Source organism: Lampetra fluviatilis, chromosome 2 (genome assembly GCF_964198595.1).
Source record: "Lampetra fluviatilis chromosome 2, kcLamFluv1.1, whole genome shotgun sequence".
Taxonomy (NCBI): Eukaryota; Metazoa; Chordata; class Hyperoartia; order Petromyzontiformes; family Petromyzontidae; genus Lampetra; species Lampetra fluviatilis.
In genome coordinates this window covers 28,224,892-28,247,156 of record NC_136276.1, presented here as the reverse complement: position 1 = coordinate 28,247,156, position 22,265 = coordinate 28,224,892, and the positions used below count along the sequence as shown (strand labels likewise).

At 44.1% G+C, this 22,265-nt stretch overlaps 1 protein-coding gene across 6 annotated transcripts in view; it reads left to right on the top strand.

The window, feature by feature from the left end:
• Positions 1–19,482, top strand: part of LOC144944915 (adhesion G protein-coupled receptor B3-like) — a 176,226-nt gene extending 156,744 nt beyond the window's left edge. For 5 of the 6 annotated variants that reach the window (XM_078873091.1, XM_078873095.1, XM_078873094.1 and 2 more), the window contains 3 exons: positions 1,696–1,800; positions 8,671–8,733; positions 12,547–19,482. In XM_078873091.1, coding sequence (XP_078729217.1) covers positions 1,696–1,800; positions 8,671–8,733; positions 12,547–12,744 — 366 coding nt within the window. In that variant the 3' untranslated portion in view covers positions 12,745–19,482. The remainder of the gene's footprint in view (positions 1–1,695; positions 1,801–8,670; positions 8,734–12,546) is intronic. The other variant, XM_078873092.1, reaches the window with a different exon arrangement.
• Positions 19,483–22,265: the final 2,783 nt, after the last annotated feature.

Below are 22,265 nucleotides of genomic sequence, written 5' to 3'. Positions count from 1 at the left end.
ATGCTAATTAATTATTAAATAATAGTGTTTACAATTGAATGTGAAATAGAGATGTGCAATGACAAAATGTAACCTTATGTGGGTATGTGGGTATACTTGGGCTGTTTTTATATATAGTATAAATTGATTATCTTTCATTTAATTTTATTTTTATTTTCTTGTTTTATTTAATTTAAATTTATGAATGATGCCCTGACTGGTGAGCATTTTAAATTTCGTTGTACTGGTGACAATGACAATAAACGATCTATCTATCTCATGAAGAAGGGAGTTGAGTCAAAAGCACGTGATACCTTGGATTTGGAAAGACGAGGTGAAGGGCGAGACGCAATGGCCATTGCCGTTGATGCCATCGCACCTCATCATCACTTTCTTCCCTCAAATAGATCAGACAGCTTGTTGCACAGTTGACTCCTGACCTCCAAGGGCAACTTGTCGTTATCTCCCCCATCTGGATTTAAGCGTTTCTCTATGTTGCTGTACTCCAGAAGTCAGGTCTGTAAATGAGGAGAAACCCAATCCGAATTAAAAAAAAGAGTCGCTGCAGGCTGGAAACCCCCATGGTTTTTTTCCAACATCACAGAAACTTGTACAAAAAGCACTCAGCCTCGTGCATTCTGCAAAAAAACATAAACGGGTCCTGCTTTGTGGCCCTCTTGTCTTCTGTCACCGTCTAAGAGTTTTGAGCAAATGTGACCGGCTGACAGGCAGGAGTGAGACGCATTTCTTTATATATACTTGAATTGTACTTGTGTGCATGTTTTTTTTGTATTTCCCTTAACTTTATCATGGGACCTCATTTGCCAGTACCAAAATATGAGAATAGGGTTTTCCCCTTTTTTCACCCTTTTGTCACCCTTTTTTCTGGCAACAAAACAAGTGTTAAGATGTGAAAACACCAAAGTTCTGGTCTAACACCGTTTGAGACGAGGCTCGAAAGAAAGCTGATTCTGGTGTGGACCAATCAGTTTCAAAGACAATGCATATGCTGTCAGAGTATGTTTTAAGTTTGCATTCTGATCACAAGTATTGCAGTTAATGCAGACATGATTCCTTGTAAAATGTTTCAGTTTGGTGTTTTAACATCTTAACACCTGTTTTGTTGCCAGAAAAAGGGGAAACCCTATTCTCATACCTTAATTTTGCTTATGTTGTGTTTTTGTTTGTACAGTATACTGTTGATTATCCACATGCGGTTTATCCGATTTACGGATTGACCATGCACCTGAGATTTTGACATAATGTAATAACTCATGGTTTCTATAAAGCCCAAATTAATAATCTAAAAACAGTAATACATTGTTATTTTTAAAAAATTTCATTACAAGTCACGCACTTAAACCGAAATCCACTTGATCGCCTCTACAGTACAGTAGTTGCATATTATGACAAAAGTGGGTGGAGTTTGATGTTGATGGGCGTGGCTCAGCTATCCACTTAGTGGGCAGAGTCTTATGCGCGGGAGCAGGAAAGTGTTATCACTGAGCACGCGCATAGATCGGTCGATCGTTCGTTTTTGGCATAGAGATTCACGGAAAATGGTTATATTTTTGGAATATCCACGATTTTGAATTATCCGCGGCCGTCCTCCCCGTCATTAGCGCGGATAATCTCGTCTACTGTACTTCGCTTGTGCGTGTGAGTTTTGTTCGTATACACTTTAACTTCGCTTGTGGCTTTCGGCCTTTTTTGCAGAAAATCATGCACACGAGAAAGAGGCACCATGAGATGTTTCATGAGATGAGCCAAAAATTCCCAACTTTGGATCGACATTGGCAGTCACCTGCAGATAGCCTGAAGGTGAGCGAACAGAGCTTCTCGGCACAACATTCTTATCCATTGCACTTTTTGCACTAAAGTATCGGCATCTCATGAGATATGTTTTGTGACCGTGGGGTTCGGCGGCTAAAAGAAAATAATGTCAGTGTCAGAGCACTGACCCGGGACCGCTGAGCACCTGAGTTCAAATCTGGGAAGTTATGTGAGGGTTACATTTCTCTCTCCACGTTGTGGTGATTTTGTTGATTGCAACTCAGTCCCAAACAAAGACAAAAAGGACATGGTCTTGCGCACACAAGCATTGGGTGGTGCTCATCTCCATAACACCAGTTCTGAACTACTTAATGGAATTTACATTTTCTGTGATGGCACGGGCAAGTCGATTGATAAGACAACCACAATTGACTCACCCACAATGCTCAAGTCGATTAATGAAACCCCTTACCAAGATTTGAATTTACCAGGCTCTGATTACGGGGCATGCACTCTTGACCATCAACTTTGCACACAAATAAAACGAAGAAAAGCACCACATCAAATGTGTGGTTTGTTTTCCACGTAATTTAACATGGTTTAGCTCTGCGTGAGTTGAGCCAATATTAAACTCACTTTACAGATAGTTACGTAGCATCTTCCATGACTTTTTTCTAGACATACTGTATGTTGAACTTATTTTGCACCGTACGTAGTCAATCGTGATAATCGGATAACAAACTAAACACAATAAAAGCAGTTTTAAAGAAATGAGTTGTCAATCTAAGGGGTCGTCCATAAATGACGTCACGCACCTAGGGGGGGGGGGGGGTCAGACATTTGTGACGATGTGTGACGAGGAGGGGGGTGGTGAGAAATGTGACGTCACATCAGAATGCACAACTTTAAATAAATATAGACAACACGTTTTACTTAATTAAATATACTTTTTAATAAATGTTTTCTCCTACAACATCAGAGTGCAGCGCCACATTAAATATGCACTACAATGACAATAGTTTAAAGCAATTTGAAGCATGTTTTATTTTTTTTTGGGGGGGGGGGGGGCAGAGCTTTGTGACGTCATATTTGAGGGGGGGTCTGACTTTTTCTGACGCCGTGTGACGAAGGGGGGGGGGGGGGTTCAAAAAACGTCCAAAATCGCGGGACATCATTTATGGACGGCCCCTAAATTTGAAAGTGCACAGCTCCAGCGGCTTCCTAATATCGGAAGGAAGAGCGTTCCAGACGGCCGCAGAAGCGCATCTGAAAGCGCGCGATGCATTGGCCGTCTTTGTTCGATGGCTAACCAAAAGCCATGCGATGTTGACTGGAATTCGCGTGATGATTTATGCGCCTTGTAATGCTCCTCTGATTGTAGGAGTTTCAAAAGGGCGATGTTTCTCTGCCGCAAATTTTTTTGCAACCGATGATAAATTGCCCAAAAGCAGTTATAAAAAGGTGCAGGATATTCCCCTATTCGGCACCTTACTAACTCATGCAGTCAAAGATGTTCTGATCGCGCTCAGGATGGTTCTGGTCACAAATACCACTCTTTAACAATTTTCGATTTAAAGCTTTCGTGACTGCTATGTTGGGTTTGTCTATGGCAGTATATAGTACGGGGTAGACCCGTGTGATGTAAGAGAAAAAAGTTTAGCTGGAGGCATATATTTTTTGCGACATAGAATTGTAATGTATGACTTACTGTTTGTAGCTCAGCTTATTGGAGAGTATATTTAGTATATTGATGATACTGATGTAGTTTATATTTTAGTTTTTACGTGGTGGTTTAGCTGCTGCAGCTCCTTACTATTAAAATTCCCTCCCTTTATTACTGCTAACCCTACTCCCTCCCTTTGATGCTGCTAATCTTGCATAATGCACGGGCATAATATGACTTTGAACCCCCCCCCCACCTCCTACTCATTCCACAAGTAGTGACTAATCCCATATCTGCATTTGCCATAAATATGCTAAATTCCTCTTGATATGCAAATTCCTTTGTCAAGGCGCCCTTCCCCCTCCAACCCAGCTCTTTAACAACTGTAAGAGTGAAAAAAGGGGAACGCCCACAAAGCAACAGCTGACGAAAACGCAGGCCAAAGCTCCGCCCCCTCACTCTGCAAATTGGCTGGGGAAAGAAAAATCGCCTCCCCTGTTACCAATGCCAGACTCAAATGTTTAAGTTCTCTACAGAGGCGTTCGCTATTTTTCCACGTATTTACTGGCGGGGTACGTTTTTTTTTAACGGTGTCCCTGTTACGAATTGTGGTCACGTGAGTATCCGCGCCGTTCGTTAAAACTGCCACGAGCGAGCAAAGAAAGAGCTCGTTCTTTGTGAAGGCCGGCACTCAGATGTGATATGAAACTTTGATATACACGTTTTACTACCCGGCTTCGCCCGAGACTTGGATTCTTGTCTTGGATTAATACACGGCCCACGTGGAGGGTTTGGGGGGGGAGCGTGACGTCAGCAGGCACACTGCATGACGCTGCCGCATGCGGGTGACATCACAGATGTGACGTCACCGCTCACTTGCCGTGCAAAATAATCCATTATTGCGCCCCCCTCCAGCCCCCCAAAATACAAAAGTCTATTTTTATACTTTTTGCATTGTGTACCGTCTGGAAGCTACCCACATGCCACATTTCAAGTTAGTTGCATGTCGGGAAGTATGCTAAACATTTCGAACAGACACACATTCACAAATTTCCCTTTTATATGAATAGATTATCAGTGGGCAACTGACAAGGACACTTTTTTTAGTCGGAATAAATCTGCACTTTGACTAAAGTATACTGAATAACAACACCAGACCGATGCTCGCGAAATCACAAAGTGTTGATAGCTCTTTTGTTGTCCGCACCTCTGATTGGCACGGTTTGGCTACGTACGGTGCGAAAGAAGTCTTAACATACAGTACATGAATACATATAGCCTTGGGCTTTGCGAAGTGTTTTACCTTCGTGAAAAAAACATTCATACGGGGATCAGAGTGCAACATTGTCGCAAAAGCTATTTGGCCTGATTTAATCAACCGCACATTGAACACAGTGCAGATGGGCCACTTGAACAGCCACGGTGGTTAAATTCTAGCTATCGCATGAACGTTTCTCAACACCGCCATTTCCTGATATGTAACCACTGGAGTGACAAAACACTTGCTGACGTGTGAGATATACCACCAAGGTGTGCGAGTCCCTTGACAGTTTCATTTTTGGGCAGTTTTCTTTTTGGGGGAAAAAGTTAAACCTCAAAAAGAGACCTTTGAACAGTTGTTTGCTTCAAACTTTTTCCCATTGCGCTCGCGTATGCCCAAGTTGTTTTTAAGCCACACCAAAGGAAGGTGTCAAGAGGTGCTTTGAACAGCCACGGATTTTGTAATTTTAAGGAACCAAGGTTTTTCTTGCTAATTAGTCAAGTGTAAATGAGAATGGCCGAACATCAATAAACCTTTCCTCATCAATAATCTGGCGTGCAAATTTAATTACAATCCAACCATCGACGAGGATTTTAAAACAATTTTGTCATGAAATGCCCGGCTGTCATACGGATTTACGGCATATTGAATTGAGAAGTTCATGTTGCCCAGCGGAGTGGCCAAGACTTTTATTAACTTATCTAGCATGCCGCAAATTTACCAACGTGCACATTCACGAGCCAGCTTAACCTTTGTCGATAATGAACGTACGCTTGCATAAGTGGCACAGACCTCTATCCCGTAGAGATCTGTCAGGAGAATTTCCATCTCAGAGTGCCCCTTAAGACCACTTACTAAACCTTTCACGTCACATATTGGGCTGAAAGATACGCATTGTTTTGGTTGTCATTTGTTTTGGCCAAGTAATATCCCTTGCACATTCCTTGTAATAGTTTTTCTTCTTCTGACAACTGGTATTTAGTTAAGTTTGTAGTCATTATCATGCCCTTTTTAACTTTTTTCAGGATGGTCCTACACTGAAATGCTTGGCGAGTTCCATTATAGAGTTTTTGGCGTGTTGATTGAAACTGGAGAACCAAGAGAAATCCAACAAAACTAAAGGGATAAAATTCAAAGCTCTGCACAGATGGATGTATTACACTTGCTCTACCACCTCCTGGTGATCAGAATATTTATACTGGAGGAATCTGATGACCTATAAAGCTCCTTTTCACAGATGTCCATTACTCATCGCTCAGTCGAGTTGAGAGTTTCACAAAACACTACATGAACCACCAACCCTCACCTCAAAAGTGTTGCAATGGCAGGCATTCACCACTGTGTCCGGCTGATCGTTTATCAGGGTTCCCATCAATAAGGTCGTCCGTTCAAGTTCTAGGTAGTGCTGTCTTGCGCCAATCACTCCTTCAGAGTTTGTAAAATAAGCACCACCATATGAGACTGTGCATATTTTGGTGGGAGATCAACAGGTGCTGTCTGATAGAGAGACTGGTCCCAAATTGTGGGCGTTTAGAATTCCCACCACTAGCCCCTCACCATCCAGAATCAACTCTGGGGATGAGAACTTCCCAATGTTCATTTGAGAATGGAGATATCGATCTATTTTTTGTGGTTTCTAGCTCTCTTCGTCCATACATCTCTTTTAATAATTGCATTTTTATTTGGTTTCTGTCTACCATGAAGTCCATAAATATCCCTGCCTTGCAAGTCGTCTGTCTCTTGCTTGCCTGTTGGCACATACATGGACCGACAGAGTCTATCTCATAGATATCTATACATCTACCAACACATATATACATACATACATTCATGCACACAAATGCTGCACACATTTTGTTAAAGCAAAATATAATTAAACGGTGTTTAGTCACAGTGGTGCTTATGCCACATCAACGTGGCAGGGGCCAGTGTCTCCACAGAACAACCAATGTGGACTTCCTCCAAAGTGGTGCTCATTGTATCGAATCCCAGGGCGGGGGTGGGGGGTGAGCAGTGCCGGATTATCGTAGTAGCAAAAGTAGCTACATATGTAGCTACGAGCCCCGCACTTTCAAGGGCCCCGCACGAAATGCTTTCAAGCTATCAATTCCGGTTCAGTGATTCTGCACTTGCTCTATTACTATAGTACTATACTGCCTTCAACTTTTATGAACGACTGGGTGTTTAAGGTTAGCGATTTGTCGTATTATCTGCCTGTATAGCAAATGAAAAATTACTATTACTTTACGATGCAAGTTAAAAATTTGTGTTTTAATATTTAGGTTTTTTTTATTTCGTTCCCCCTTTATAACATACGCTACAGGCCCCGCACTAGCTTAATCCGGCACTGTAGGTGGGGCAATTATCTGATGAATTTATCCCCAGCTGAGATTTCAATTCGCAACCTTCCCATTGTGAGTTGAGTATTCTGCTACGCTGTCGCGTGGCTTGACAAACGTATCTAGCAGTGCTATAATATAATTCCACTTGGTCGCACCAAAATTGTTTTGTCAAAGGAGTCTGGCTGGCAGTATCTGGAAGTGGAGCCCCACCTGAATGTACCCTCTTGATGAACATCATTACTGGCAGGCTCTATAGCTGGAATGAAAATGTTCTTGGGCAGGGCAAATTGCTTGGTGATATGAAGCGAGTGGAGGAAGAGAACTGGCACTGAGCAGAGAGAGAGCATTGTTGAGCGGGATGACCAGAGCAAAGGTGGACAGATTTAATCGTTGCAAGATAATGAACAACATATATTCGCAGCTGTGAAAGCAAGCAGAAATTGTACCAAGGCTGGAGGGATTCTGTCTAGCAGTGGATAGAGAAATGTTGATGTGGCAATGATTGTAATCGAGATGGGCTTTGAGGCACACTGTTTTGATCATCCGGTCAAAGGTCAAAGACACGTATGTTTGTTGAGCTTCTTCCGCACCATACGTAGCCAACCGTGTCCTTCTGAAGGGATGTGAATCCAGCACTTGCCACGTCTGCTCGCAGGCCTCTGAGCACGCACAGCACTCGCAGCATAAGCCGACAGTTGTGCTGCAGCGTTATGGCCAGAATTACTCAAACTCTTCACAAAACGCATCCAAAAATGTAAAGCGGCTCTGTTACAAGTGTAGTGAGTCCAACTGAGTCGCAGATGTTGTTCTTTAGAGGCAACACTTTTATTGTAACACGTAACACCAGATTACAGCCTAGGGTGGTGGCCATCCAGCTAACTACCCAATACAGAGGAGTTACTGCTACGAAAGGTTGGGCCCTCACTCGGGTCCCGACCACGTGTTGATGCCTCGTAGGACGTAGAGCTTCCAGCTTGTAGACGTGGAGCTTCCAGCTTGTCGAATGCAGCGACCCCGGTCCCTCTCAGGGACCCGCCTTATGTCCTCCCGGCTCGGGGCTGCTCAGCCCTTGGCCCCGCCCGCCTTCTGGAGCCTTCTAGCTTCCTCTCGATCTCTCTCTCTCGAGAGCTCTCCCCGGACATGTGATCACCCCCTAATCCCCCGCTCCCCCACCTGGGGCCCCTTCTTTGGACACTCGTGATCACGTGTCTACGGGGTCAACCAGAGTGCCATGGCCCGAGGCAACACTGTCCCTGGGCTGACACTCTCCCGCTCCCCCCTGCGTAAGCCCTCACCACACGCTATGCGTGGTTCCTGCGCTATCCCAGCGCACACCAAGCCATGCTAGGGCTGGTACTACACCCACCACGGGGTGTACGCGATGACGGTGCATCGCACGCCACGCCCCTATCGGGCCGGCACCATACAGTGACATCCCCGATGTCACTCCACAAGTACCGAATAACCGTGCTAATGAATCGTCGCCTGGGCAATTATCATGTGTAATCATGTCGGTCACATAAATAATGTCATATGATAATCGTGTGAGCTACCAACGATAAACTCCAGATGGAAAAGTACAAAAAGACATTCGTACGCCACCCTTGCCAATAGACTTTACATCAGCCCTTTCGTTATTATATTTTTTGCAGCAGTCGGAGAAAAGATGGAGCCTGTCGTCCCCTGGCAGCGACTCGGTGGTGGAGAGCGTGAGCGTGAGTCTACACGAGCTCAGAACCCCACACACGGCACCAAATGTCACGCACCATGAAACATGCAGCATTCACCCGCACCACAACGCCACTCACCGTGCAGCCTTCCAGTGCTGGGCAGCTCGTGCGGGAGGCAGCGTGCGTGTGGGTGAAGCGGGTGAAGCGTGTGCAGCATGTGCAGCATGTGAAGCATGTGCAGCGTGTGCAGCGTGTGCAGCATGTGAAGCATGTGCAGCGTGTGCAGCATGTGAAGCATGTGAAGCATATGCAGCGTGTGCAGCGTGTGCAGCATGTGAAGCATGTGAAGCATGTGCAGCGTGTGCAGCGTGTGCAGCATGTGAAGCGTGTGCAGCACGTGCAGCATGTGAAGCGTGTGCAGCGTGTGCAGCATGTGCAGCACGTGCAGCATGTGAAGCATGTGAAGCATGTGCAGCATGTGCAGCACGTGCAGCATGTGAAGCATGTGAAGCATGTGCAGCACGTGCAGCATGTGAAGCATGTGAAGCATGTGCAGCGTGTGCAGCGTGTGCAGCACGTGCAGCGTGTGAAGCATGTGAAGCATGTGCAGCACGTGCAGCACGTGCAGCACGTGCTGCACGTGCAGCATGTGAAGCATGTGCAGCATGTGCAGCACGTGCAGCATGTGAAGCATGTGAAGCATGTGCAGCACGTGAAGCGTGTGCAGCGTGTGCAGCGTGTGCAGCGTGTGCAGCACGTGCAGCGTGTGCAGCGTGTGCAGCACGTGCAGCACGTGCAGCACGTGCAGCACGTGCAGCATGTGCAGCACGTGCAGCATGTGCAGCATGTGCAGCATGTGCTGCATGTGCAGCATGTGCAGCATGTGCAGCATGTGCAGCATGTGCAACATGTGAAGCATGTGCAGCATGTGCAGCATGTGCAACATGTGCAGCATGTGCAACATGTGCAGCATGTGCAGCACGTGCAGCATGTGCAACATGTGCAGCATGTGCAACATGTGCAGCACGTGCAGCATGTGCAGCATGTGCAGCATGTGCAACATGTGCAGCATGTGCAGCACGTGCAGCATGTGCAACATGTGCAACATGTGAAGCATGTGCAGCACGTGCAGCATGTGCAGCATGTGCAGCATGTGCAACATGTGCAGCGAGCTCATGGCACGATTCACCGGTATCACGAGGAGGAGAGCGAGTTTCAGTTGTGAAACTTGCAGCGTCTTGAACAATAACCGCAGTTACATTTTATTTTCATTTAAGTGAAACGAGCAACTAAGTGTTCATGTGTTTGTGTGTGTCATCATATAATAATACCATTGTAATGATTGCAATTTCACAGTTTGAGCTATTTTGTACAATCCGTGCAAATGATTGTGCCTCAAGGCGAAGAATTGAGCGTGTACACGAGACGGGTTAGAGCGTGGGAGGGAGAGCACGGATGAAGCAAACGACTTCTATAAGAGATAATGCTGCACAATTATATTCCGACACCCCCCTTGCCAGGGCCGTATTATCCAACAGTGCATATGAAATTTAAAGGCATACCAGACACAGTGCCGACTGTGCCTAGGGCCGATGAAAACTAAAGGGCCTACAAAAAAATGTGACCATGTATTTTTGTTTCTATTGAAAAATAATGTAGCCAAGATATTTCCTTGAATAAATTCATTGACATAGCAAGAATAGGCACAGTGTTTCAAATTAAATCTGCTTATCTGCGGCACACAGCGTGCTCCCGTAAAATTAGGGTCACAGACTAAATAATGAACGTATTAGTAACGAGATCTGTCCAGCGACTGGACGAAGTACCGTGTGAAACAAGCGAGCGGCAGCGGCAGTAGTAGTCGTAACCAAGGGGCAGCAGTGCCAAGTGTAGAAAGTTATCACGGAAGGCCTACGAAACAAGTGCCTAGGGCCTACAAGAACCTTAATCCGGCCCTGGCCCTTGCACATTGCATTGCCCTGCGCTACAAAGCCCTTGTGTACTGTGGCACAGGGCATTATGGTGCTTAATATAGCTCCTTCTGCACGTCCATAAACGCTCCTGCTCCATGCGGCGATTTTTAAACCGTGGACGTATGCGGGTAAGAGCCACGGTTGGAGATCGACGTGGATAGGTTAAAATAAACGAGGGAGGAAAAAGCGCATGTACGCATTAATTATGTGACGCTTTCCCACGTGAGTGCCGATTTTTGGAAAATATTTAACTAGCGATACTATCTTTGAGTTTCAAAAAGCTTAGTGAGATGGCGTTGAAAGATTAAGTCACAAGCAATGACACCATGAGGCTGAGAGGGGGGCGAGGGGGGTGCGCACTTCATTGAATGCTGGTTTTGTGAACTCTTTTAGCACTTGTTTTTGCCTTCAAGTTTTTGGCAGCCAATGATCAATTTGGCCTATATCCTATCGGTTAAGTCCCTTCTAGCGACAAAAGTGCATACGAAAGTTAAATTTGTTTTGCATCATCTTCATCAGTTATCGCGACCACGTTCTACAGATAAAGCTAATGCATTACCGCTCTCAGCCTTGGTTGGAGAGCGCTAAAGTCTCTCTCCACAAATTACCCTGACCAGTGGTACAACTTCTACATTGCTATGGAGTGAGCCAGTCTTGCAATCGTTCCCCTTCAAAGTACCATAAATTGATACTCATTTAGTTGGTTATGGGAGGAAAAAATAACCTCGGTCAACCTCCGAGCGATGTGTCCCCATGGTTCTTGGCATAGGCATATGGAATTCCTACGACTGGCTCAGGACTAGCAGCAGTGATGAGCATCGCCCAATGCCCGCGGGAGTGTAGCGACACGATTTCATGTGGCGCTGGCGCGTGGAAATGGTGTCGTGAACGGCACATGACGTGTAATTAATAAGAGAACAGTCGGGGTGTGTCTTCAGTAATCCTGGCATAAAGTTCATGGCTGGCAGTAATAACTTAAATTTACCTTTGCAGGAGCACATTTTCTGACAGGTATTACTCTTGGCATCGTCCAAATTGGTCTTTCCTTCTGCCAGCCGTCATGGCCATAGCTTTATGGTCTAAGCCCCTGGAACAGTAGGTCCTGTCCTCGTCTGAATAGCGAAATGTGTCCCATCCTAATGGCTGGCATGGAGTTCATGGCACCTCAATAACTCGGCAGAGTTGAGTGAGGGAGGGAGAGTTTCCACATGCTCTTCCAGGCTGGGAGTCTATTGAAGCGCTGGCAGCCATAACGCCTAATGTAGACTGACGAACAAATAAAAAAATTACCATAAAGATTCAAGGCAATTGTTACCATAATGTCATCATCAGTTTCCTCATCATTCACCCTCAACATCGTCATGTATGTTGAACTTCTTTCCAACTGTACAGAACCAACCGTGCTAATCGGAAGTGTGGGCGAAGGACAACAAACTAAACACAAAAATCTGTTTTAAAGAAATTCATTTTAAATCGAGATCATTTACAAGTGCACAGCCCCCCGTGGCTTCCTAATATCAGAAGAAAGAGCGTTCCAGACAGCCGCAGAAGCGCATCTGAAAGCGCACGATGCATTGGCCCTCTTTGTTCGATGTCCAGCCAAAAGCCACCGCAAGAATGACCGGAGTTCGCGTGATGGTTTATGCTGTCATCCTGATCGTCCTGGTTATAACCATCAGATTCATCACCCTCGTTATTGTCTGCTATCAACACAACCACAGTCATCACTATCATTCACACCCGCACGTAGTAATTTCATTAAGCGTGACTCGCGACATACCGTTCTGCCCTTCATTCAATTAACTGACATTGTCATTGTGGTCCAACGAGTGGCGTTGTGCGACAATCTCATCGCTTGTCACTTCTGCCGTCGTTGCCCTTGCAGGAGATGTCTTCTCAGAGTCGCCCTCCGCTCGATCTGCCGACGACCGACAGCAGCCGGCGGCAGTCTCCCGCTCCTGCCATGTGGCCCTTCCACGGCACGGGACACGAGCACCAGATGAAGGATGCGTCGGAGCAGGAAGCTTCGGAAGACCTGATCTCCTTCACGGGAGGAACGGGCGATTTCCAGACCGAGGTGTGAGTGTGGTGCACGGACAGCCAAGCACACTTTTGTGTGAGAAAGGTTGAGAGAAAGGTTTGAAAAAAGCTTCCCCCCCCCCCCCTTATTACTTTGTTTGATTAAGGAATTGCTGTACTTTACGCTTCATATTTTAGGCAAATTTTTTCGAGTGATATTGGCCCAGGTTGTGGCGTGTATCTCTATTAGCATCGAATGTAATAGGCATTGTAAAGAAGTTAGTTATTAAGACTCTGTTGTGATAATTAAAACAAAGGTATACCACCTTTCTTTAGAAAGTGTTCATTTAAATTTGTTTACTTACGACCGGCTTATATAATTCTTTTCAGTTTTTAGTTTCGCTAAACTTAAGAGCATTCAGACTTTGTACTGCAAACATGTAAAATGTATCGGAAAGGTCTGACTGCATGTAAATAGAATTTCAATTCATGTGATGGCATGAGAAGTTATTTTTTAATAATTCATTTAATGATAATTATTTTATTTTTAAAAAAAGAAAATAAATAAACTAAAAGAATTATACAAGTGCAAAAGTTATATTAGGTTGTGATGGTATATTTTAAACAAAAAAAATAGCATTTGCTTCACTTGTTTACTTGCTTAACTGAACATACAGTAGTTGAATTAATGCTAATATTTTAAGAACTATTGTCCATCATTTTGACTGGATGTACAATACGCTTCACCGTATAATTACCAGTGTATAGTTTAATCCGTTTTGCAATGTTTATTAAGAAGAAGAAGAAGAAAAAAACAAGCAAAAATAAAACAAGCATTACTCGTGCGAACATTGGCAGCATGTATAAATACATTCGCTTCGGTTAACAACGTACCGCGACTAACACAACAACCGAAGGTGGGTTGCAGTTTGGTTCTGATGATCAGTGACAATAATTATTATTGTGTTCTTAACCTGGCGATTCAACAATCGCTGAACGATTACGTTGTTGGTTGACCACACATTTTGAAGTAATTTCCCCATAAATTCCACCGTGGTTATTTACTGCTGCTAAGTGTAAAGTGTCACTATTTAAATTGGCTTCCATTGCTTCCAAATTTTTTCACAGAGAAAGTATGTAGACCATTACAAAAAAATGTTTACAGCTACCATGGAACAGTTAGAGAGTGCTGCTACGGCGCGACAGATCTTTTTTTCCCGTTGTTCTCACATCGTCTGCACTCGCTGTGGAGTTGTGAGTTACACCACTGTACATAGGCATTCGAGGGAGGGATAACAATTGTCTTACTTTGTAATATTATCCTGGCACATGTGTTTTTTGTACTTTCGTGAGAAGGATGGTGCAAAAAGTGAAATTTTAGTCTGGCCTGGAGTCACTGATGGGGTGGAACCACGTGGCATTTCAGCAACAAAGCAAAGGAATGCTCTATTGCGTTTATTAATATAACAGAATTACTGGTAGATGGATGATAAAATTGTGTTTGTTAAAATGTAATAGTCTGATAAAGGAATATTATGAAGGCACAGTTGTGCTCTGAAACGATCATTGGGTAGCACTCACCTCTCATGCCAGCACTTACTTAGATAGTAGAACAATGTCCACCCTCCTTCGGCTGTCTCCACATGGGATGAGTTATGCCAGAGGGTTTTGTCCGAAAATGACAATATCATTTAATTCACAAAGTATTCGCTTAGGAAATGACATTTTAAGTAACACTGCCTAAACTAATACAGAGGTACTATCAATGAACATTTCCCTGAAACTAAGTTTTCAATCAAATGAGTATCCAGTGCATCTGTGACGGACTGACAGTACGAGTATTATATCAGGAAGGTAAGGAGAGCTGTGGGCAATGCTGACAACGCTACACGCATTCCGACAGGCACTCCCAGGTAGGATGAGTTTGGCCATGGTGCCACGTAATTATCTCACCCTTAATGTCCTATCCTCTCACCCTTAATGGTATATCCTCTTCCATGTGCTGCTGTACTGAGGGCATTGGCAACGTGAGATAGTGTGGCCTTTCTGTGCTCGTGTGTGTGCAAGATGGAATCAGTGATGGAATGGTTTTCAGACTACTGTGATCCCATCAACCAGGGTTCGATTCAAGACCATAGCTAAGTTCAGTGACACGTGGTGTCTGAACCTATTGTTCAGTTCTCCTTTGTTTGACTCGGCCTGAGATTAGTACTATCTTTTACAGTGTGTGTAAATAACGGCACTGGGGAGACAGGCAAATTGGCATGGTGATAACCACACCCTCTTGTACATCATACCAACCAGCCTTAATAGATGCTCACTAACAGCCGTTACACATGCATTCCATAAGACTAAACAGGGGGGGGGTTCTGTGAATGCGTGTTTGCGTGTCTGTAAAAAACAGCAGATGCACGCTATAATTGCAGTGTCCCTGCATTCAATCCCTGCTTTGAATTTTCGGAGCCGATTGATTGCGGATTGTGTGGTCCTTTGCTACATTGAGTTGGCATAAATGAGGAGGGAAAAACAAAGGCAGCAGATAGAAATGCTGGTCACATTGTCCACCATATTCGGGGTGGACTCCATGCATTTATTCATCAATTAATATAAATTCCTAAGCTCATGATTGCATGCACCAAATTTCACACTCGAGATTCAGTATTTTTTTCTCACGTTATCCATGTTTGCAGTGAGGCATTTTATTTCATATTATGGGAGCATTATAAATGTAAGTTGTACGTATTGGTATTCATTCTAGATTTTAAGCTTTTGTGACTGCAAGGATTCATATTCTTAGGTTTTTTCGGTAAAGTCACATTGGTATTCACATCACACCTTGCAGCCTCTATAGTTGCTACCATTCACAATCAATGTAAAACAAAAATGGATTCTTGCATAGAAAAATTGTGACAATTCATGGAAACCATCGGGGGGTGAATTTGTACTGCTACGACGGGCCTATTCATTTGACTACAGCATAGCGTCAACCATCCGGTGGGCACGTGTCTGCTTCGTAAGTTTTCCTAAGATTTAAGATCAATGACAGATACATTTTAACTCACAGATGAAGTTTGACAATTGACCCTCTATGAATGCCACAAGTTTGCTAATCCAACTCACTTAATCCAAGTACAGTGCAGGAAGTGCTTTGGTTTTTTTTCTTCTCCTGGTGTGACTCTCACGTGATGCCCACGACGTTTTGCCCAGATGCCCTCGGGCAGCCTCGACGCTGAGAACTTATCGTAATACGGGGCAGTTGCTACATGCCTTTCCGTTGTGGAAAAAACATCAACAAATGTGCGTCTGCTTCGCAGCACTAACACCGGGACATGCCCCTTGCATTACATTTTAACCATCAGAAACCTTGAGCACCTGAACGGAGCCTCCCGTTTTTTGTAGATTAAACTGAACACAGTTGGCTTTGAAAGCATTATATTTGATTCATCTTCGAGTCATACAGTGGGTAACTACGAGGTGTGTTCATCATTTCGTGTTCGTAATCGCACCAGCTTTGTTCGACCTATGACTAATTTGTCTGCGCACGGTCAGGATTAGCGCTTAAACCACCAGTTGTGCACGGCTCCTCGAACAGACGACACCGGAACAGACGAGACGTAGTCGTCTCTTCACCGTAAGTTCATTTATGTTGCACGTCGGGGTGGGACCCGATGTACATTTGGATCAATCACGTAGCCAGGGATGACGGCACGAGAAGCATTATCGCGACGAATTGTCATACATTTATCTTGTAAATCAAGGGCATCCAGTTGCACATGCTTCTGAAACAATCTGAAATGTGTATCCTGTGCCCCCTAATAATTCACAGCAGTTGAATATTGGCATGATGTAACGCCAGCCAGTAGTGTTCGTGTTTTCGGAGCCCTGCCAGTCGCAAAGTGTAACTTTTATGCTTTGTTGCCAGCCACTCAGATATGAGCTGTGTCTGTTTTGCCACATGTAGATTGATCACTTCCTTGGGTTTACAGAAGCACTGCCTGCAGGCGAAACACGCACCCCGTGTTCTCGGCAACTAAATATGACAAACATGCACACGTATGTCATTTGTAAGTAACCAAAACATGTAAATCCCTAATATACTTACGTCAGTATACATGCATCACTTGTGTCACAGCTCAATGAATCTGCACTTGCTAAAGTGGATTGCAGAGCAACGCGATTAATTGTGTTGACTGTGGCACAATAAATATTGCAATAATCCTCCTGTGACATGTTTCATCCACTAATTTGTGCACGTAATTTAAAACAAAGGTTAGGGTGACCTATGAATTTGGTGAATGAGCGCAACCACTGCAGGATGAAAGATATTTAAATCATTTCACAAATTTGACATTGCGTGTCATATTTCTGGGATCTTCACAAACCATATATTATTCATACGATACTTCTTCCGAGGTTCATTTAGGGCTCTATAAATGCTTCCCACACTGGTTCTGTTTTCGTTATACAATGGTGGATGATGCTTAATCAGTGATGCTCATGTTTAAACCTCGCATGCTTGCATCAAATCATTGCTTTCTTTCTTACGACATGAGTTAACCACAAAGAAGCCACTGTTACACAGTAGTGTGATACATCCACCTAAAGGTTCGTGAGGCAAGTCGGTGTCTGATGCATCTTTGCAGAGTTTTAGTGTCGGGCATTCCCATATCAAACTTGTTCCTTGGTTTCCTTACGAAATGGAGATTAAATAAAAGCAGAATTGGCAAAAACAATCATTAACAAGAAAGGTATTGAGACTCAGTAATACGCTTTAAAGAGTTCATGTGAAATGTTACTTTCTCAAAAACATTCTAAGGTAGGTGTTAATTTTTTTTAAATCGTCATTAAAAACGTTGGCAGTGGTGAGCAAGGACAAAAATATACCCAATTTTGGCCTAAACAGAAAAAAGTTTAGGTTAATGTTTCACACAATTATCCTACATCGACATCCATGCCCATGGCATCAGGAGACAGCCTTCCATTAGGGTGGCTTGGAGCTGTTTACTGCCACGTAAGCCTCTTAGATTCTGAGAAAAGCAAATTGTGTAAAACAAAAATTAAGCAAGCTTGGACCTTGGAATTAATGTGTGCAGGTAAACGAGGCGAGACCACAGAGCGATTTTCACAGCTGGTGCAGGATTTAATCTCAACTTTTTGGGCTCCAGTGTAGAAAGCAAAGAGTTACCTGGTGCAGAACCATGCTGAGACTGGACTGGGAGTGTCTTGATCGAATTTGATATTGTTTCTTTTGCCACTTGATCTGTCTGTATTGTGTTGCAATTGAAAGCTTTCCTCTGGGACAATTTGAAAGGTTTATGACTGGCAGGCAACCTGGCCCATCGCTTAAGCCCTTACACAATTGACTAAAATTTTAACAGCTTTTCAATTTATTCTGTACATTCTTATTCCATATGTACCTACTTCTAGTTAGGATTTATGGACATCTAGTTAGGATGTATGGACTGACTATGCTGGAAATTATATCGTGTAGGTAAATTGTTCTCGCTTTTTTATTTAACAACGTGTGTGTCAGTGGAGTGCTTTAGTCTAAAAAAATATTCATCTTAAATTCTTTTCCAAACGGCTTGCACAATTGATGTAAAATAACCAAATGTTTGGACTGAGAAACATCCACTGACTAGAAAGTGAGATAGACATTTTTTTGTTAATCAAGATGGGGATTTTTTTTATGACCGTCGGTAGTACATTTATTTACTGCATCACCAACGGATGCTGAACAATTCACTTGATTGCATCGGCGGTTAATTGAAAAAAACCAGTCTGCTTTGTAGGAAAGCGCATGTTACATTGGAAGCGCTGGATTGGCCATCCAAGATTACAATGCACAGCCACCTTCTTGAATGTATTATCAACCCAACTTTATAGAAATGAAAAATGAACACAGGTGTGCGATTGTTGAAACTGGCCTCTGACCAATTCACAAATGGCAACCCAATCAACATCAGCTGTCAGAGCCAAACGGGGGGGGCGCATTTGTACATTATTTTGTAGCTCAGAAAGGTCCGATCACAGCAACAGAGGCAAAGCAGACAAGACTAAAAAGTAGTGATTTCCCAATTAATCAATTGTCCCAAAATGACCTCATTTAGTATGATTATTAGAAGCAGTAAATGGCTTACTAAATACAGTTAACTGTCAAGACGCATCAATTTACGTGTTTTTTCACTCGCTTTCCCTGTATTAATTCTCTGTTAATTATCGCATGTTGATCTGGATTAATCCCCTCGGAATCATTGTGACTTTTAGTGCATATTTTAGACATTATTTACCAACAGCCTGGTTTTAAAAATATATACGTTAATTGTGAATGTAAGTGTTCGAAACAAAACGGACATTGATAATTTCGTCCAGGAGCCATTCACAATGCACATAAAGCATTTAATATAAAAAGTTGCAACGCTTCTGTGAGAAGGGCATGACTCAAGTTTAATTTTGGCACCATCCTTCCTAATCGTGTAAGATACTAAACAAATACTAAATAATTAAAGCACAGAATTAAAAAGTAACTTTCATAATGATTTCAATCCACTTTTTAGTTCCTGTCCATATGGATATGTTAATTATAACGTGTGTAGATTGCTTGACTTTGCTGTAGCATAACTGTTGTGTCTCCCGTTTATGATTGATGCTCTATGATGTATGATTTGATATCTAACTCTGGCAAAATAATATTCATGTGGGGACTGTCTACTTTGCCATCTGTGTTTGCATATCGATTTTGGGCGTCATTTGTAATAAAAAAAAAGTTATCATTAAAAAATATCCCCCTTACCAAAAACAATTACCTGCGTGCGTTTGTTCACTGACATTATTTTTCGCGAGCAACAGAACACAACACACACGAACACAAGAACATGCATGAATATAAGATAAAATTCATAATCAACGATTTTTGGGTTTAGATCGCGTTATTTATAAATGTGTCGTAACCCTCCACCACCCGACACGGCCAATCAGTAAAAAAAGTGTCACGTTGACAAAAGACAAATAGTTCACTGCTTTAGCCCACCGGTGTGTTGAAGCGTGAAACCACAACATTTACAATTTGAGTACGACGTTTCGCTGGTAATTGCATCCAGCATCATCGGGCAATTCGCCAGAATGGTGAGGCTCTGCTGTGTCTCCCGTTCTTATATAGAGCAGCAGCAGGGTGACGTCATCATTAACTCATTAACTCATCAGGTGCAAAGATTTGAGGGGGGGGGTTATTGTAATTATATACTTGATTAGTAATAAGGCTATTGTTACGATGCGAGTTGTAGATTAGTAATCATTTGGAATGTGTTCTATTGTGATTATGCTACATTAATAATCAGTTAGTGCTTGTTTCCCTTATAAGGAATTGTAATGCATCTTATTTAATAATACGCTTCCACACATTCCAAATGATTACTAATCTACAACTCGCATCGTAACAATAGCCTTATTACTAATCAAGTATATAATTACAATAACCCCCCCCCTCAAATCTTTGCACCTGATGAGTTAATGAGTTAATGATGACGTCACCCTGCTGCTGCTCTATATAAGAACGGGAGACACAGCAGAGCCTCACCATTCTGGCGAATTGCCCGATGATGCTGGATGCAATTACCAGCGAAACGTCGTACTCAAATTGTAAATGTTGTGGTTTCACGCTTCAACACACCGGTGGGCTAAAGCAGTGAACTATTTGTCTTTTGTCAACGTGACACTTTTTTTACTGCTTGGCCGTGTCGGGTGGTGGAGGGTTACGACACATTTATAAATAACGCGATCTAAACCCAAAAATCGTTGATTATGAACAATATTGGTCGCGAAAGCCTACGTGTTATAAGATATCATGTTCGCATAGAAAAAAATCATTTGAAAAACAGTACATTAAGTCAGCCTCATTTCGTGCGGAATCAGACAACAAATAAACGTGTCCACGGACGCATCAGGATCCCCCGTGTTGCCGTATCAGTCTGTTGGGGGCAAGTGCTACGAGCGAGCACCTATGAAGGCCGGCACGGCACACAAGGGATAGTTGTTGGCCAACACTACGCCCAGACGCCTCTGTCTCTCCTGGGGGCGATGTTTACACACCCCGCCAGGTATTCATTTGAGGCCGAACCAACGTAGGGGAGGCCCAGGACCAGTTCAGTTGTCACCGGTGTTGACCGTGAGTGGTGAATTGAACTCGAGCGCTAATCCAGAACAGACCGTACAACAATGATGAAATGCCGATCCACAAATAGGAAGGGGAGACATCACGGGGATATCACTCCTCGCTGCCCCTGACACCACCTAAATGTAACTTTGTCGTTCGTTGCTCTGCGTCTACATCAGCCATATACGAAAGAAAGAAGACGGACTCCTCGTGAGTTTGAAAAGCACGCCAGACTCTCATTGGCAGAGGAGCTATCGCAGTGGGGTGGAGGGAGGGAGCTGACAATGGGCACCCAATCGGATTTGAAGGCGGAGGGACATTCAAATCTGATTGTTCGTCAGGGAAAACTAAAATGGTTATGAGTGGTCGGTTGCGAAACCGCTTTGGGAAATTAATTGGGATTGGGTGGAGAGTCCTGGAAGGTTCGGGAAACGATAGGGCGGGGGGGGGGAATCAAAGGAGGGGTAAGAAAGGAGTTTGGTGCGGCTGAACGGAGGGATTCTTTGATGTTCTGATACGCCATGAGGACGAGGTAATGAAGACGAAGTTCAAGGCTCGCCCGGTTGCTGCAACTCCTTTACACAACCAACGCTGGGCAAGGTCTATCAACGCCAGTACGCAGCACGGTAATTTTTTTTCAGATTACATTGTGTTCTGTGTGTTGTATTGTTAAGCTTGCCTGTTTAGTGTAGGGCTTGAGTATAGCGTGCCACGCATCCCCTGCGTCTGTTGCTATGTAAGCAAGCACAGTACAGTGGGGTGATGTGAGGTAATGGTTGTTGTTGTGGCTTCAGGCGAAGTGGGTCGTTAAGGGTTGAAACAGGTGTCAGGGTAGCCGGGAGGACACAGGCCAGTGATTGGCTGGAAAGGTAATTGGGCATTAGCTGGCGTCGCTCCGGCGGCGAAAACAAGGCCACGTGACACGGGGGGGGGGGGGCAGGGGGTGAGTGATAAGCGGGGGGGGGGGGTAGAGATAATTAGGGAGATTAATTGGTGTGGGGATATAAGCCAGAGCGCAACGGAGAGAAGGGGGTCCTGTACGAGTCGGCGTCGTGGATGGAGCTGCAGCAACGGTGCCCGGGGAGTCGCAGAGCAAGTGATAGTAAAGCGTAGAGAGACAGTGTTAGTAGAGTAAAGCACGGAGAGACAGTGGTAGCGAGAACGCAGTGAGCAACCAGGGTAGCCATGCATCGGAAGGATGCAGAGTAGGAGAAACCGTAGAGACGACAAGCGTAGCGATAGTGAGGTAGAGAGACGCGGGGCGACGCGGAGCGGAGTGAGGGCACGGAGAGACGTGGAGCAATGGCGCAGCAGAGAGACGGGGAGCGGAGCGAGGCCGCGCCGAGACGCGGAGCGGTAGCGCGGCGAAGGTGGACTCTAAGAGGAAAATAAAGAGGAGAGAAAGACAACCCTTGTACGAGTCCTACATTAGT